This window comes from Mesocricetus auratus, unplaced genomic scaffold, assembly GCF_017639785.1.
Source record: "Mesocricetus auratus isolate SY011 unplaced genomic scaffold, BCM_Maur_2.0 Super-Scaffold_4256, whole genome shotgun sequence".
Lineage (NCBI taxonomy): Eukaryota > Metazoa > Chordata > Mammalia > Rodentia > Cricetidae > Mesocricetus > Mesocricetus auratus.
In genome coordinates, this window is record NW_024429182.1 from 2153933 (window position 1) to 2173012 (window position 19080).

At 46.3% G+C, this 19080-nt stretch overlaps 1 protein-coding gene across 1 annotated transcript in view; it reads left to right on the top strand.

Annotated features, from left to right (window-relative positions):
- The window catches only part of Shtn1 (shootin 1), a 105765-nt gene that overhangs the window by 36764 nt on the left and 49921 nt on the right, over nucleotides 1–19080 (top strand). Inside the window, 5 exon segments of the mRNA XM_040742137.1 lie at nucleotides 3313–3481; nucleotides 7295–7392; nucleotides 9756–9837; nucleotides 13717–13811; nucleotides 17589–17735. Coding sequence (XP_040598071.1) covers nucleotides 3313–3481; nucleotides 7295–7392; nucleotides 9756–9837; nucleotides 13717–13811; nucleotides 17589–17735 — 591 coding nt within the window.

The window sequence follows — 19080 nt, forward strand, 5'->3', positions numbered from 1 at the left end:
CACCTCCGAAGTATCTCTTCGGATGTGACTGAAGTCCCACTATTGATAAATAGATAAATAAATACTTAATTTGTATGCATTAGCGGTGTGCTTGCTAAAGGCATCTGCCTAATTGTTTGCATAATGACACTGCACTGGGATTCATAAGATACCAAGTAAGAGCTTAACTAGGAACGTGAAGTTCCCCGTATAACTCCTTTCCTGTTACTTGTCTAACAGGTCGGGCGCTTTGGAAACACCGATAGAGCGGGCTGGCTTGCATTGCTTTCTCTCTCCAGCACACCCCAATTTTTCGGTCCACGATACCAGACGCCCCATTTATCCATTTTATTACTTCTGGGATGAGCGGAGAAGCAATGTATTTGTGGACCAGGTTGGGTTTTTCTGCATCTTCTTAGTGCCCAGGGGTGTCTCTGTGTTTCTCTACATTCAGATGAATACATTCCTGCCCCTTAGGACTGGCAGAGTGTATGGAAAGCGGGAGCTTCGGGCCAGCTGATGCACGCTTGTCTTATGTCTAGCTGCATCGTTTGGGACCCGTGTGACTCAGCCATCTGGTGCTGCTCTCTGGTCACCTCATCTAGATGACAAGGTGGACAGTGTTTACAGCAGAGAATGGTGTGTGTATGTGTTTGGGGGAGTGTGACATCTTCATGATGCTCTGTAACTGTTGGTCCAAACGCAGACTTCTTTGAACATTATTTTACCTCTGCTCCTCTTTTGTGTGTGTGTGTGTGTGTGTGTGTGTGTGTGTACATGTGTCTGTAGCTCAGGGGTCACCTCAACTTTGGGCATCTTCCTCTATCACTTTCAACCTAACGTTTAGAAACAGGGTCTCTCGCTGGACTTGGAGCATGCCATTTTAGCGAGGCTGGCTGGCTGGGAAGTCCTGGGACCTCTCTGCCTCCATCTCCCCAGCTCTGGGCTCAGTCACATTCCCGCTCCACCTGGTGTTTTACACAGGCGCCCGTCTTCCCAGGTGCCTTTCTTGTTTTAAAAAGTGACTTTGGTGAAAGAATTTGTTCCCTTGAGCTCTAATGGTCTTGCTTTAAGCAACCGGGGTTTTCTTAAGATTACTCCATAGCCGTGGTGTGGTGTGGGCATTAGTATGTTGCAAATCTGCCCAGTATGGGTGGTTTAATGCCTGTCCATTGGTCACTCGGCTCTCTGTCCCCTAAGCTTATTCTTATAATGGGCCCCTGAGTGCAGGGCATTTGTTTCCTGATTTATAGGAAGTCTTTTGCAAAGTAGATATTGGGTTTGTTTTTGAGGATGTGTGAGAAACTCTTGGGACTTGGAAATAAAACTAAAAATGGAGTTGGGGGATGGTGGCTGGAGTGCGTGCTGCTCTTCCAGAGGACCAACGTTCAGTACCCAGTGCCCACATTAGGCAGCTCATATAGAATCCCAGCAGCAGGGAGGGGATCGGATACCCTCTTCTGGCCTATATGGGGACACGTGATCTTGTGCACATACTTGAACGGATACACACAAAATAGAAAAAAAATTAAAGAAGTTATTTATGTTGCTTTTTTATTTAATTTTTTTCCTAGACACAGGGTTTCTCTGTGTAGTCCTAGCTGTCCTGGAACTCACTCTCTAGACCAGGCTGGTCTTGCACTCACAGAGATCCATTTGCCTCTGCCTCCAGAGTGCTGGGATCGAAGGTGTGTACCACCATCACCACCTGGACATTTTCATGGTACAGTTTGGCCATGTCGATTTCTTACAAGTGTGGCTCCTCTTTTTTGCTAAGATATGAAGGCTAAGTTGGCAAGTGACCATGTATTTGAGGCCGTATGATCCAAAGGCATTTGGTATACACCCCTCTCCACTGTACTGTTCCCAGTGCGATCATTGCATATGGTAATGAGTTCAGCTAGTGTAGGGTGAAGGCGGGTTTATTTTCTGCCTTGGGATTTAGGGAAGTTTCAGATGAGTGGTGCAGGATGACCTCTGTAAGCCAGACGAAGGATGGCGAGATCCTTTCCCTAAATGCATGAATCTGGACTCCTCAAAAAATGTCTGTGTACGATCACTGAGACTTCATTTGATTAAATCTTGCATTTTTCTTTCAAAGGATGAGCGTGGTCTGGGGCTCCAGGCTCTTTTCTCTGTAGCTTCTCCCTGCCTCTCTCTGTGTGTCACTTGCTGTGGGGTTTTGCTGCAGGATCCCTTCTGCTCTCGGTTCTGTAGCGGAGGCTGGTTGTCATCACCTCTCATGGTCAGACATGCAGAAACTCCTTTTTTCCAGAGTCCACGTTTCTAGAGAAAAGATATGATTGGCTAACCGTGGGTCATGTGCCCTAATCCTGGCTGATTATCTGTGGCCAATGGCTTTGTCTTCCCACAGGAAACCAGGTGAACAGAAAAGAAGGGAGCTGGGAAAAACAGACCTTTATTCAATATTCTCAGCACAGCACCAAATAGAAAATTTACTCAAAATAAAGCAGTTTTTATTAAGACTATTGATGGCTAGAAATGCTGATATTTTATCTAAATTTCTTATGTTCCTATCTCCCTCCCTCCCTCTCTCCCTCTCTCTCTCCCTCCCTCTCTCTCTCCCTCCCTCTCTCTCTCTCTTTCTCTCTCTCTATGTGTGTGTGTGTGTGTGCACGCACGCGCATATGTGTGTGTGTGTGTGTGTGTGTGTGTGTGTATACTCATGCCATAACCTGCATGTATGTGTCAGGGGACAACTTTGGGGAATTGGATCTCTTTTTTTTCTACCCTGAGTTCTGGAGATAAACCATAATGGCCAATATTCAATCCCCTGCAGCTGGGATTCAGGTTTAAGCACTTTTGTCCACGAAGCTACCTCACTAACACCTGAATTCCTTGTATTTCCCTTCTTAAATATAATTTTATTTTTATATGCATTGGTATTTTGCCTCATTCATACCTGTGTGAGGGTATGAGATGCCCTGGAACTGAGCTACAGACAGTCGTGGGCTGTCACGTGGGTACTGGGAATTAAACCCCGGTCCTCTGGAAGAGCAGCCAGTGCTCTTAACCACTGACCCATTTCTCTACCTCCCCATTGTATTTCTTAATGTTTACAGCCAGTTGCTGTAAACATTAAATTCCACTTGCTGCTGCTGTAATCCAGGGACGAGGCCTCCCTTAAAGTAACAAGCAATACTAAAGCATGTGCGCAATTTATTTATTGACTGAATTTACCTGTTATATCCTATTGTGAATGCTAACGTGCATGTAAGGCAAAAATACACTTAATTCATTGTTTAAAAAAATCCAAGATACTGGTTTGACTGCTGATAATAAAATAAACACCTTTCTATTTTATATTTTTAGCTAAACAAGGAAAATAAAACACTGAAAAGAATCAGCATGTTATACATGGCCAAACTGGGACCAGATGTAATAACGGAGGAGATCAACATTGACGATGATGATCCCGCCACCGACACGGACGGTGCAGTAGAGACTTGTGTGTCAGTTCAGTGTCAGAAACAAATCAAAGGTGAGATTCTGCTGTCGGGACTGAGCGACGGCTTCTGCCAGGACAGGCTTTCACACCTCTGTGAGTGCACGGGAGTCTCACGAGGAGTTTCCGGAAAACACATGGGGCTTGGGAGATGGTTCTGTGGGTAGAGAACTTGCTGAGCAAGCTTGAGGGCCTGAGTTCACATTCCCCGCATCCGCATGAAAGCCTGCATGGATGTACATGCCTTTAATACCAGGACTGGGGGTTGGGGGGGTGTAGCCACAGGAAGACAAATGGGGTTTGCTAGCCAGCCAGTCTATTTAGCACACCAGCAAGCTCTGTGCTTACCCACGAGACCCTGTCTCAGGGAGATAAGGCACAGAACGACAGAGTGGGGCAACTGGCTTCCTCCTTGGGCCTTCATACACGAGTGTGTAGGCATGTGTGTCCGTACACACATGAGCACACACGCATACATACACCATGCACATACACTGAAACAATTTTGCCTGGGTCCTGCCACCAAAATTAATTATCCAGGGGAGCCAGGAGAGCCTGGCAGAGAGTCACAAGAGTGTGTCCCTCTCTCTCTCTTGCTTGGTGGGTTGCTTTTCACATTTGGAATGAGGCATCCTAAGAAGTGTGGTGGCCCGGCTGGCTGGAAGTGGGAGTGACCGTAACTCTAAGAGCTCGGGTCATGCTTTGTTTTTATTTTTTGGATTTTATTGTGTAAGTCCAACTGTTTCACTCACACGTGTGGGTGTGTGTGTGTATGTGCGCGTGCGCACGCACGCACCCCATGTGTGCTGTGTCAAGACGCAAGCCATGGTTTACACTATCTCTCACTTTGCTGGTGGTATAGCCAGCTATACGGAGAGAGGTTATCATGGGTAAAGCCCAAGGTTCGGTCCCCAGAACCAAAATTGTGTGTGAGTGCGTGTGTGCGTGCGTGCGTGCGTGCGTGTGTGTGTTTAGCCAGTACCCTGTATGTATTGGAGTCTCTGTTGTAATCATCGGAGAAAGATCTTTTGTTAAGATGATAGAAAACAGGTCCTGGTTCAGTAGCACGTATGGCTTGGTACATGTTCAAAAGTTGGACTTATTTTTTTTTTCCTGGCAGATAAAATTTCAGATGGAAGTGTAAGGAGGAAAGGACTCCCTGACTTCACTGGGCTCCTTGTGTTAACCCCTTATGTTAAGACAAAATAGCGGGCTCTGGTTAGCAGGGAGAGGGGGCGTCAAGGCCTCCCTCTGTCCATTGTTCTCCTTTCCCAGTCTTGAACACTATGGTTTCATGTTCTTCCTTCTGGAATTAGTCAGCTGGTGGAGAGAGTGACGTAGAGCTGAGTTCGTGCAAAAAAAATTAATTCAACTTACAAATAGTGGTGTAATGGGTTTCTTATTGCCCTTGGAGAAGGATAAGAGTTGAAAAGCTACTTGAAAAACAAAACTGGCAGAGTAGTGGGCCCGAACAGAAGCTTAAGAAGCCTGTGCCAATCAGTGGGGGCACTTTTAGACATCGCAGTGACACAATCCCTGCAGTTTTACCTTTTGTGGTTATAGTTGGTAATATGCTTCACCCTTGTAACACAACTTTCATTAAATCAGAATCATAAATGGCGAAACAGAACGCCCACCACTCTAGAGAGGAAAGTGCCTGTTTACATTTTCAAGTCAAGACTTCCATCTTCTCAAACCCTGAATCTCCAGGTTAACTATGCAGCTGTCTGTTTATGCTGTGGGTTGCAACCCCTTTGCAGGTCAAATGACCCTTTCACAGGGGTGGCCTAAGACTATCAGAAAACAGATACTTACATTACGATTCATAACAGTTGCAAAATTACAGTTATGAAATAGCAGTGGAAAGGATTTCCTGGTTGGGGGTCACCACAGCATGAAGAACTGTATTCAAGGGTTGCAGCATTAGGAAGGTTGAGAGCCACTGGTTTACATTGTTTTATGCCAAGAACCTGTGGCCATTGAGAAATAGAAGAGAATTTGATACAATTTGTCTCTGCTGAAAGCCTATAAAACTTTTTAAAACTTTGTTTGGTTGTTGTTTGTTTGTTTTTTGAGACAGGGTTTCTCTGTGGCTTTGGAGCCTGTCCTGGAACTCGCTCTTGTAGACCAGGCTGGTCTCGGACTTACAGAGATCCACCTGCCTCTGCTTCCTGAGTGCTGGGATTAAAGGCGTGTGCCACCAATGCCCGGCTTTTTTTTTTTAACTTTTAAAATGATAGATAGGATTTCAGAGTGTGAGTTTTTGATAGATTGTAAAGAAAATTCGTTTGGTCCCTTTTTACATAGTGAAATTATTGAGACTACCCGGTGTAAGTTATTATGTGGCTGGGGTGGGCTTTCGTGTGGCATTTCCATTGTCCTTTGGTTTTGCTCTCCCTTTCATTCATTGTCCGTTAAGCTTGGCTAACAAACTGCATTTTCAGTTATTTTTTTTTTTGGCCTGATCCATGGCTTCCCTTAAAAATAAATTTACCTCACGTGCAGCCATTATGGGAATCTGTGCAGAGGTTTCCCAAAATAAAAGCTAGAAAATAAAGGAGAACTACCAGGTGACCCAGTTACGCGCAGCCCAAGGGGCCCTGCGTCCGTTGCAGAGACCTGCATGTCTACGCCCACTGCTACCATACTCACGACAGCAAGGAGATAGCATTAGCTGTCCATCAGCAAACGAATAGATAAGGCCAAGGTGGTACACGCACACAATGGAGTTTTATTAGCGGTAAAGGAAGATGAAATTGTCGGCTGGCAGTATGGCTTTGGGGTAAAGGGCTTGCTGTGTGTGTGTGTGTGTGGACTGAATTTGGATGTCTAAACCCATGTCAAGATGGACAGGGTAGCATGTATCTGTAATCCCAGCATTCCTAGGACCTGAGAGTCAGAGACAGGTGAATCCCCAGAAGCTCATGGGCCAACTAGCCTGGCCTACTTGTGGGCAAATGGTAACCAACTGTTGCTGGTGGTTTCTTTTCCCTCACAGCCCCTTCCCAAATAAACACCTGGATGCTATATTAATTATTAAAGTGTTGGCCGATATCTAGGGCTTCCTATTGGCTAGTTCTGTCTTAATTATCAACCCATTTCTGGAAATCCATGTATTTCCGCGTGGTCTTCTTACTCCTTTGGCAGCTACATGTTGTCTCTCCAGTCTCTCTCTGCCTATCTTTCCCAGAATTCTCCTCATCTCCTAACCCCTGCCTCTATTGGCCAAACAGTGTTTTATTCATCAACCAATAAGAAAAACACGTATACAGAAGGACATCCCCCACCAACCACCCTTGGGTCAAACAGGTGGGAAGGTGCAAACCTACACCCTGAGTTGTATCTGATTTCTACATGTGTGCTGGCATGTGCGCACTTGCAATCACACACATGAACATGCACACACGTGTACACGCAACAATAAACAGGAAAATGAAATTATGGATTGTAGGAAAAAAGAATGGAACTGGGAATGTTTCTTTGAGTGAGATAAGGAAGGCTCAGAAAGGAAAAATACCATGAGTTCTGTCTGGCACCTCGTTTTATCTTTCTGTGTTTGTAAGGGAATGAGTCTAGGCAGACGGCATAAAATTAGAAAGAGTTCCATGAGGGGTGAAAATGATGTCTTAAGGAGGTTGGTGTTGAGAGGCTCAAGGGGACCTCTGGGAGCTGAAGGGAACAAGTGGGGGGCAGGGGAGAGGGGGAGCAGGGAGAGGCATGAGTTGGGGGGGCGGGAGCAGGGGCGGGGGTGGAGAATCAACCAAAACAAAAGATGATGAAAGCCTGTTACTTTGCTAATTAAAAAGTAAACTAAGGTTTATTTAAAAATTCCTTCCGTTAAAATCGTAGAACTCCGAGATCAAATTGTGTCTGTCCAAGAAGAAAAGAAGGTGTTAGCCATTGAGCTGGAAAATCTCAAGAGCAAACTCGTAGAGGTGATGGAGGAGGTAGGTACCTCAGGCCTGGAAGGCCCAAGCCCTTGGCTTTTAAACTTACAGTGGGTTGGGGGCTGGCTGAATTACAAACTTGCTGCTAAAAGCTAACCCGGGCCGGGCATTGGTGGCGTACACCTTTAATCCCAGGAACTTGGGAGGCAGAGGCGGGAGGATCTCTGTGAGTTCGGGGCCAGCCTGGTCTACAGAGTGAGTTCCAGGGCAGCCACAGCTACCCTGAGAAAACCCATCTCAAGACAAAACAAACAAAAAGCTAACTTGGTACTAGTGCCACATGTCAACTTTCATTCCAGACCCACCCCACCCCTCTTTCAGTCATTCATTTAAAAAGTACAGAAAGTGAGTCCATGAGCATGCGTCACTCCCCGGCTTAGCCAATCAGACTGCGGGGCGGCCCTGGTGTGTGGGGTACACGCTGTCTGTCACCCACGTTGTCTGATAGCAGGCAAGTTCGTGAGAATGGTGACGCATCTCAGGTCACATACTCTGTTGCCCAGGTGAAAGAAGATGAGCGTAGCTACGTTCAGTGGGCGGGCAGCCAGCACAGTGGGGATGGGCCACTGCTGTGTGTATGTCCCTCGGAGCAGAAAGAATAAGTTGCATGGGGAGGTTCGAGGGGTAATTTGGGGGAACCGTTTTTTGCTTGTTTGTTTAAATCTGGAACTGCCTGTGAGCACGGGGCCGCTAGGTTGCCTTTTATTTGTAGCAGGTCTTCAAGGACGTGTCTTCACAACCCCGATTGAACTTGTGTCCGCAGGTCTCAAGAGTCTGTAGTCCAGAGTTTCCCAACCAGCGTCTGCCAGCATTGCTGCAGCCCCAAGTGTCTTGAGTGGCCCGCGTCAGTGAGCAGCCTCACCTGGCCATCCCCCTTCCCGCATACATCCTCAACTCCTTGAGGACTAGCACACACACAGGTTGGGCAGCCCTGCCCTCCAGCCTCCCTACCATACTATGGGAGGGATTTCCCTGTTGGACTTTGTATACCTCTTGCTGACACCAACCAAAACCAAAAGAAAAAAAAAAAGATGAGATTTATATGAAGAGAAACCAGTTCATGAACTCTCTGGGGGTGCTGATTGGTGGACCCAAGGCTGTGTTCAGTGATGGACCAGAGGCTGTGTTCAGTGATGATGGACCAGAGGCTGTGTTCAGGGCACACACACTGTAGCTTGCTTCTTGAGCATGACTGTAGCAGAAGAGAACACATTGTTACCATCTGCCCAGCCTCTTAGAGGTGTTGCTAGGAGACAGTTGGGGTCCGTTTTTATTGTCACAGTTTGTGACATCTAGAAAGAATGGAGCAGAAGACAGCGGTCTTGCACACATATGCTCAGCTTACCGCCCGGCTGACCAACACGACCATGGCAAAATGTGGGGACCACCCTGCAGCTGCCTCTTCAATCATTGCCCAGCTCCCTAAGCAGCTGTTGTTCTGAGGGTGGTGTTTATCATTCCTGTGTGTGTCCTTACTTGTTTAGAGGAGTATAGGGTGTTGGGAGTGTTTCTGGGATCTGCAAGTATAACCCGTCTTTTGAAATTCAGCACAGTGCGTTTGAGGTGGATCCACCTGGATCTGGGTAGCTTTGCACTAAAATTGAACAAAACAAAACAACAAAACAAAACAAAACAAAACTGCTCTATGGTATTCTTTTCTACTAATTGGTGTTTAAAGTTATTCCAGAAACTTAAGTTTGGGAGAGAATATCACAGATATGTACCTTATTAGACCAAAAGTCATCCAAGTTTAAAGTTATCTTTTTTTTTTTTTTTTTTTTTTTTTTTGGCTTTTCGAGACAGGGTTTCTCTGTATTGTTTTGGAGGCTGTCCTGGAACTCCCTCTGAGAATCAGGATGGACTCCAACTCACAGAGATCCGCCTGCCTCTTCCTCCTGAGTGCTGAGATTAAAGGCATGCACCACCAACACCCTTCTAAAGTTATCTTTTTTAAAATGTTTAATATGTGCTTCCTTTAACCATAAAATTGAAGTCCAAGCTAAAACCTGAAGTTGAGTACTTGCTGTTAAGTGATAGGTGCGTTTTGTGGGTGATCCCTGATTGGGTTTTTGCATTGAAAATATCCGTGGGTGACACTGAATGGCTAGACTACTACCATACTACCCTGTGTAAGAAGACCGCCCCCATGTCAATTTGAATATGTAAATGAGCTGTGCTCAGGGGCGCCTTGGAGTTCCACAGAACTTTCTTTAGTGCTCTTGGTGGAGGAGCTGATGGGCGTTGCCACTTAGCAGCTGAACTTTATATTGAAAGCTGAACAGCTATTTGAGGGTCCCTTGTTGCCATACGTCTTATTTACAGTTTTGGGTGTTTTTCTTCTTCTCCACATCTTACATTTGTAGGTAAATAAAGTCAAGCAAGAAAAGGCTGTTTTAAATTCAGAAGTTCTTGAGCAGAGGAAAGTCTTAGAAAAGTGCAACAGAGGTATGTCCTTTTCAGTCTTAATTTTTCTCCCACATATTGTGCTTATGTATATTTGGTGCGCTTCTTAACGCCTGTGCCCAGGGCTGATGTTTTTTCCTAGGCTGTGTTTTGCTCAGCAATGACTCTCTCTTGTGTCTATTGTTTCATCACTGAAGACATTTAAAAGGGATTTCTACCCAGACAGGAGGGCATGAAACTTTAATCCCAGCACTTGGGAGGTAGAAGCAGGTGGATCTCTTGTGAGTTGGAGACCATCCTGGTGTATACAGTGAGTTTCAGGCCATCTAGGGCTATACAGTGAGACCCTATCCCCTCCCCCACAAAAAATTGGGGTATTGGAATCTTCCTGTAGTCCTAGCACTGGGGAAATAAGAAACTGGAGGGTCCCTGCATAAGCCTAGGTGAGTCAATGTACGTCAGATTCAATGAGAGACCCTTTCTCAAAAATGACAGGTAGGTAGGTAGATAGATAGATAGATAGATAGATAGATAGATAGATTGATAGATTGATGGATAGAGCAATCGAGAAAGATACCCAACATTGACCTCCCTATATACAAACACAAAAGTGCATGCACAAGTACACACACTTCAAATACACATACCACACACATTGCACTAAGAAAATTAAATAAAATTCGATTTCCCTTGAGGGACTTGGAACTAACTCATTTTTAAACTGAAAACCTATATGCTTCTGTCCTATGTGTATTGTGGAACCATAACCATGTTTTCTTACCCCTTTAGCATTTATAGGATTGATGGGCTAGTTAGTAAATCTGAATCTCGGAGAGCTGCATAAGCATGAAAACATTTTAAATTAGAGGATATGGAACATTGGCCAGTGGGAAAATGAGCATCGATATCAATACACCACTAAGGTGCGGTGGCACACTCTTTAATCTCAGCACTGTGGAGGCAGAGGCAGGTGGATCTCTGTGAGCTCGAGACCAGCCTGGTCTACAGAGTGAGTTCTGAGCCAGACAGGAATACATATTGAGACTTTTTTTTTTTTTAAAGAGAGATTGTCCTGCCAAGTGTCTCCTTGCTTTGGGGTCTTGCATAATTCCTCTTTGAATTATGAAATAGGACTCCGCGTCTCCAGTGGCCAACACAGCAAGAGATTCATAACCATATGAGATGAGTTACATAAAAACAAATCTAGTGATGAGGAGAAGGGGACCCAGCCTATTCAGAGAGATGTTTCTAATGGCTACTTCTAAAGCAAATGCCACGTTTTTTTGGGTCAGCATCTCATTCTCACTGTTGAAACACGGCAGGAGTCTCATGGGCACTGCTCACTATGTTACAGTTTAGTGCAGGGAGTGATACTGAAGTGTAGCTCTACAAAGGTCAGTCTGATGGAGAGGACCGCGAGGGCTCTACCAGTCTATTTTTGTTGTTGTTGCTATCATGAACTACACAAGTCAGTCTGGAAACTTTAAAATGAATATGCCTTCCGATATTATCCAGGAGTGTGACGGCATTGTCTGCTTAACTCTGGGGGGGAGGGCTCCTTGGTGGAGGCCACGCTGCAGTGATGACGTCACCATCCAGGTGGGAGTGTGAGATGCCAGGGAGAGATCTCACGGCGGGAGTGGTCTTCCTTCCCCCCCCCCCATTGTAACCCACTCTGCTGATCGGCACAGGAGTTTTGATCTGCTCCGTTTCCAACCTGGGTCGGCTCACCCCTCCCTAGGCAACCTGGTGGTCCCCACTCCCAGAGGTCACACTGTTTTGAAGCCCAACGTAGCATGGACACCTGGTTAGCATAGCACACTGCAGCCCCAGAACTCCCGGACTCAAGCGATCCTCCTGTCTCAGCCTCCTGAAAGCCGAGAGGCTACCAAGCCCAGCATTAACCCAGTCTAGTGAGAACTGACTTTTCCTTCATGAGATCAGCACAATTCCCTCCCATATCTTACTACCTGGCAGTATGCCCCTCTCTTAAGGTCCCCGTACCTCTTTTTTTTTTTTTGGTTTTACGATACAGGGTTTCTCTGTATTGTTTTGGAGGCTGTCGGTCCAGCCCGGCCTCGAACTCACAGAGATCCGCCTGCCTCTGCCTCCCGAGTGCTGGGATTATGGGATTAAAGGCATGCGCCACCACCTCCCGGCGGTCCCCGTACCTCTTAATGCTAATGTTGGGGACCAGATTTGCACATGTGCATACTGGAGGCAGTACCACGTCCAAACAGCGACAACAGAGGATTGATGTGTTTCTTGTTCTCCCTTTGACCTGTCCCCAAAGCACTCAGCTTCCTCGCTCAGATGACAGGACATGGACTCTGTACCCTGCCCTTGATGCCGGCATTCATCCTTGGTGTTGCTTATTGACTGGAGTTTTTGAGGAAAAGGCCTGGGCTACTAAGCACGGGAGGAGGCGGATGAGACGGTGGTCCTCCCTCAGCGTGTGCAAGGAGCACTCCTCTCTGCGTACTGTGTAGAAACGGGAGCTCACCCCACGACTCTTGCCTCCGGGAAGCCCCCTGTCTAGAAAGAAATGGGTATAGGTGAACATGCCACAGGGCCAGACTAGGTTCCTTTCAGAATCCGAGTCAAAGGGACCTAGACACAGGAAAATTAACTTCTTATTACAGTGTTCCGGACAGAAGAGGAGAGCCGATCGCCCTGCCCGGGGGCTTCAGATACTCATGGTCTTCATTGTTCTCTTTGTGAAATTTCTTCTTCTTCTTTTTTTTTTAAAATAGGTTTGAAAGTCATTTAGCCCTCAGGGACCTGTAATTCCCAGCACAAACCGCCACTTACATTACTTTACTTGAGTTAGACTATTCTGCTTCTGTCTGAGGAGGCAGTAGTTTACGGGAGAGCAGAGTTTGAAATTCTATGTCATTACACAGCAAACCCATCCTTAGTCAGTTAGGATTGAAGTGCCCAGTGGAACAGAGTGTGAAAGCAGCCATTAAGAGTGTCTTGGCGGGAGTTTATTGATATGACTCAGCTCTGAGCGGGGCTCTTCAGCAGCCGTCTCCCTGCATTGTGCCCAGCTCCTAATGGCGTCACCGCTCCCAGCACCCTGCCCATACCATTATTTAACAAAGTAGGCCACATAATGTCGGAAGCAGCAAAGACTGCATGCTGTGTTTATTTGACAGGGCCTTTTCTACAGTAATTCTTTTTGGGGGGGGGGGCAGGGAGGGATGGGCAGGGTCTCTCTATGTAGCCCTGACTTGCATTTCACATAAATCTGTTGACCTGTCATGTGTGCCCTGCCCTGCGAAATGCCTGTGAGTTGTTTTTTGTTTGTTTGTTTTCTTTAAAAGACAGAAAGGAGGGGGGGCTGGAGAAGATGGCTCAGTGGCCAAGAGCACCCTTGTTCTCTTGCAGAGAACCCAGGGTTCAGTCCCCAGCGCCCACATGGTGACTCACCTGTTTTACTCCAGTTCCAGGGGATCTGACACCTTCTGATTTCACACGTGTGCCACACAGACTTAACATGTAGATGGCACACTTATACACATAAAGTAACATTAAAAAACAGAAATGTATTCATTTTGCTTATTTGAAAACACACATCTTTCCTTATATTTGGTTTCGTAATGTGATTTTGGCCGAGGAGTGGCTTTGCTTGTGTTGTATTCCACTGGCCCTTTGGCGTGTTCCCCAAGAGCACGCGTGCAACCACGTCTCTGTCCTCCCGACTTGCTCTTTTAGGATGTGGGCTAGCCGTTGGGTCGAGGGGCGTGAATGGTTTTAGATTTTTTTTTCCTCCATTCATGCTGCTGACGTGCCCTGCGTGAAGCTCATCACTCCACACCGGCCAGGAACAGATGTGAGGTCTGTGAAGTCCCTTTTGCACACGCATTGCTGGTAACTCGCACGGCCCGTGGCCTCTGTTCTTTTCTTTATCTGCTTCAGTGTCCATGTTGGCAGTCGAAGAGTATGAGGAGCTGCAGGTAAACCTGGAACTGGAGAAAGACCTTCGCAAGAAAGCGGAGTCATTTGCACAAGAGGTGGGTACGCTGCAGAAACCGGGTGACTTCGCAGAACGCCCGTGGGTGAAACAAGCAGAGTCAGCCAGATGAGAAGGGTAGTAAGTCCCAGCTTGGCTTGGGTTGCAGTGGTTACTGTGTAGTTTGCTAGGACCTAGAACAGAGCCTTTTGACACGTCCCACCACAGACAAGGAATGCTTAAGGAAATGGGGATGTGGTGACTTAGATCTAAGGGTTTTTTTTTTTTTTTGGTTTTTTTGTTTTGTTTTGTTTTTACAAGACAGGGTTTCTCTGTATTGTTTTGGAGGCTGTCGGTCCAGCCCGGCTTCGAACTCACAGAGATCCGCTGCCTCTGCCTCCCGAAGTGCTGGGATTAAAGGCGTGCGCCACCACCGCCCGGCTAGATCTAAGTATTACAGTTTATATGCACGCACCGGATTTCCCTGGTGCATTAATGTAAGTGTTTACAGTCACCGTGCATCAACTGAAGGTTTTAGAAAATGTTTTGAGTAGAAGCTAGCGATTTTAAGTGGAGCAACCCCGAGATGCGTCGTAGCGTTAGGTTTTCTGAAGCGAGAGGACAAGACATGGGTGGAGAGTCTGCCGTGCCTACCACTGCACAGCCTCGGAGCGGTTCCTCACCCTCTTAAGGCGGCACTACACCTGTAAGACAGACAGACAGACGTCCATGTGAGTGGCATCGGGGATTTTGGAATGTAGTGGGATGTGTCTGAGTGTGTGTGCTAGCGCAGTGTAGAGGATAAACATCAACGTCACTACCCACGTTCGTTTCTGAGGCAGGATCTCTGACTGGCCTGGGGATTGCTCACATGGTAGGCCAGCTGACCAGCGAGTCCCAGGAACCCACTTGTCTCTGCTTTTCCAGCACTTGGATTGTGAGCATGTGCCATTGTGCCCGATTTTTTTTTCCCCATGGGTTCTGGGGAATTGAGCTTAGTTCTTCATATTTGCACGGTAAACACACTTTACAAACTGAGCTATCCTCCCCGCCCCCAGCCAAAGCAGAATAATTTTTTTTAAAAAGCATTGCACAGGCAAGAGAGTGCTGTGCAGGAAAATGAATTTCCCCGGAGAGACCTATAACGGGATGACTGGCCAGCTTGTGCAGAGTGTCTATACATTTCAGATAGCCTTGAGAATCTGGCCTGTGTCTCAATGCCATCTCAGATGACAGTGTCACAGTATCTGCCTTTCTCTCCTGGCCATCGTCTGGTGCTCTCATTATGTGAGTTGATTCTTTCATCGCTAATGGAACGTTGCCATGTTGAACACCCATTATCTCAGCCACTCGCCGGCGTAATGATTTCCATCTCGGGTTAGAGATAAGCTTGGAGCTTCTCTTGGTTCCACCTGACCTGGTTGACATCCGAGCATTGGGTATTCCATGGCTCTGGAGCTGGTTTCCAGGGGAATGATCTACGACCAGGTAGCTGAACTCAAACACCGAGCTCCATTCAGCAAGGTCTCTGTCTCTGCTGGAATTTCCAGCCTCAGTGTGAAGAAGACAGGATGTTGCAAGAAAGATATTTGAAATTCAGATTATGCTTCTGTGTAGGATTTCTTCTTCTTCTTCTTCTTCTTCTTCTTCTTCTTCTTCTTCTTCTTCTTCTTCTTCTTCTCCTCCTCCTCCTCCTCCTCCTCCTCCTCCTTCTTCTTCTCTTGTTTAGTTTAGTTTAGTTTAGTTTTGTGTTTTTGTGCTTAAGCACAGCCTGGCTAACATTGGACCTCCACAGAAGGTTTAATCCAGGTGTCTGTGATTTGAAATATTGTGATTTGTTTTGTTCAGAGAGTTTGAGGAATGCTAGATGCATACTGTTCTCTGTTGGCCTGTGAGGAAAAATAAATAAATAACAAAAGCCGTGCGGCTGTAAATGAGGCAGGTAAATCGACAGCGGTGGGAGCAGCACTGAGTATCTTTCTCTCTCTCTCTCCACCTTACTTTTTGAGACAGGGCCTCTCAGCTGAACCTGAAACTCATTGATCGGCTAGACCGACTAAGCCACCAAGCTCTAGGAGTTCCCCATCTCCCGTCTCTCCCTCCAGAGCCACGGTTACAGGTGTATGAGGCGGTGAGGCCATGGACCCGAACATGGCTTGTGCAGCTGCCGCTTCCAGACAGAGTCATCCCCTAGCTCCCTTCTAGCCACTCCTTCGTCCTTCTAGGAAGATACACTGGGAAGAAAGCATGGGTTTATTTGTGTTTCGTATGCACAGCGAGTTTGCCTGGTTGGGGCTGAGTTACAGACTGTGTATGTAGATAGATCGCTGAAGTTCCAGCCTTTGCACGTGGAAGTTTGCAGGAATTTTACCTGTGGCGATATATATTATTTATGATTTGTTAAAGCTTGCCTGAGGATTCAGAAAGCAAAGCCAGCCTCAACCTGTAGAGATCAGGCAGTGGTGGCACACACCTTTAATCCCAAGACTCAGGATTAAGAGGTGGTAGATGGATCTCTGCTAGTTCAAGGCCACACTGACTACATGAAATTGATACAGTGCTAAAAGAGACAGCTCACACAATGGTGATCTCAGTACCTGGTGTCACACGCCTTTAATCCCAGCACTAGGGAGGTGAGTTAGACAGGAGCAGGGTCTCAGAGCTGGCATTCAGTCTTAGAGTTAAGTCTCTAGCCACGTTGCGGAGAGCATAGCTGTCTGAGCGAATCTGAGGTGCACTAAAGTCAGGAGCAGTTTGAGGATCACTCCTTTGGTCAGAGCTGAGGTAGAGGTAAAAGCTAGCAGCCGACTGCTTTGCTTTTCTGATCTTCAGCTTGAAGCTTGGACCCCAGTATCTGACCCTGGGTCTTTTATTTATCACGCTACATTTATCTTTGTCCTGAGTTACAATTTCCTGACATTTTGTGTTACATGGCAGATGAAGTTGTATGTATGCTCTGCAGTAAATCACCCCATGGTGCACAGCTTAGAGTTAAGCTACAGTGTCAATGCAAGACGCCGTTAAGATTCTGACAGTGTAAAGTGTTGTTGCTCAGAGGCTTCGGAGTTCGTGAAATAGCTCATGCTTGGGATTGCCCACCAGTCGTCTTGGTACAGTGAAGAGAAAATAAATAACAGACAAACAGAAAATAATTCTGCTGTCAATTGTGCCAACATGGGAGAATTAGCCGAGTCGCATTCATAAGCAACTCGATGAAGCGTTCAATACATGCTAGTGTGGTCTCCCTCCCGAACTGTTTCTCACTGGGGGGAAACTAACATAAGTCTAATAAAGAGCAGAGGAGGTGAATCAATGGGTTTAATTCTGGTCTTGATACCTATGTACCCTTGGGGAAATCACTTGGTCTCTCTGAGCCTCCGCTTCTTTGCCAGGAAAATGCAATGGCCACAGTTACCTATTTGACGGTGTTGTTCTCAATCGTGAAAGATATCTGCACATAGAGTGACACCCACTGTATTGTATGGTCCTCAGGGAAGGTTACCAGTCACATCAGGAAGTTAGTTCACAGGACGTGCACAAGGCTGAGACAGCATAGAGCGTGCCTGGCAAACGGTATATTGTTGACACATTCTTGCCAGTGCATTTTAAAGCAGTAAGGGAATGTTTAAAATTGGGGTGTAGAATTCAGTTAGTGTATTCCCCTCCGTGCTTAGAGTAGGGATTTAGGCATTGAAATTGGTGTGATGTTGGGAATTGCACCATGGCAATATCCTACTTCAGGCATTTCCATTGGGGTCTTCAAAAACTCCATTTGAGCTGCACCGGGGATCTGCATGGGCTGGCTTAGTGCATACATGTTTGTAATTAACTTTTGCAGATGTTCATTGAACAAAACAAGCTGAAGAGACAAAGCCACCTTCTGCTGCAGAGTGCCCTTCCTGACCAGCAGCTTCTGAAAGCGTTAGACGAGAACTCAAAACTCATCCAGCAGCTCGAAGAAGAGAGGATCCAGCATCAGCAAAAGGTAACTGATTTTATTCTGGAGCTGTGGGCGCACACATATGCACACATGCATACATGTACACACATGCATGTACACACACAAACACATCACACATGCATACATGTGCACACATGCATGTATACACACATATGCATACATGTACACGCATGTGTGTACATATATAAACATCACAAACATACATGTACACATATCACATACATGCACACACGTACACACATGCATGCACACACAGACATATCACATACACACATACACATGTACACACATCACTTACATGCATATACATGCATACACATGTACACACATACCTGCAGACACATCACACATGCATACACATGCACACACACACACACAGAAACATCACACGTACATACACACCACAAACTCATGCACATGGACAAATAGTTTACCATCATACATTAAAACAGGCGGTACTAGTAGGGTTTTCTAAAGTTACATAGTTTGCCTTGTCTACTAAGTCCTAAATACCTTTGAGAAAAACAACAGCTACCAAGTGAATTTAATGTACTGTTCAGCTACAGTTTATGGCATACTGTCATGGAGTCTTTGAAGTGATCAGGAAGTCATCATTAATAATGAGTTTGGAGAAGCAGGGGAAAAGATAGGACTCAAGAGTGTTTTGGGCAGTTGGTAGTCTTGAAGTCTGTTAGGGAAGGTATGGTTTTCAGAGACGGGATACACTCAGGAGAGTGTATTGGGCAGTTGGTAATCTTGGGGAAAATGTGATTTTCAGAGACTGGATACACTCAGGAGAGTGTATTGGTTTTCCAGAGCTTCTTGAGGGCCATAGGACCTTATTCTAAGAGGGATGGGAAGAAAAAGCCGTCATGACTAATTGCTTTGTTAGGTACAGTTTATGATCACGCAGGCTTGTGTAGATGTCCATAGTGCTTTCTTCAGTGTTTTTGTTCAGGAGTAGAACTCTTCAGGTCAACACAGCCCAGGTCCCTCTGTGTCAGGCAGAGAGGCCTGTCACTGTGCTAGGGGAGAGCAGAGGGAAGACATGGGAGAAAGACTTGCAGGAGCCACTTTAGAACAGTGATGCCAACTTTTGTGGGGCCTCGTAGCAGACCCCGTTCGTGGGGAAAGGCTGTTACCTGCAGCTCACTTTTCCCTGTCAGCGCCCCCCCACGCATGATCGCCTCCACTTCTGACACTGTTTCACACCTAGCAGTGACGTCAAGCTGGGGTTCCGTTTCCTCAGTGGGAAGTGTTGGCAGATGTCCACAAAGCCTCTGCTCCCCAAGGCTAAAGGTGAAGAATTCCTTTTTCTACTCCCACATGCAGGAATTGCATTTTCAGAAAGAAAGTGTGTGTGTGTGTG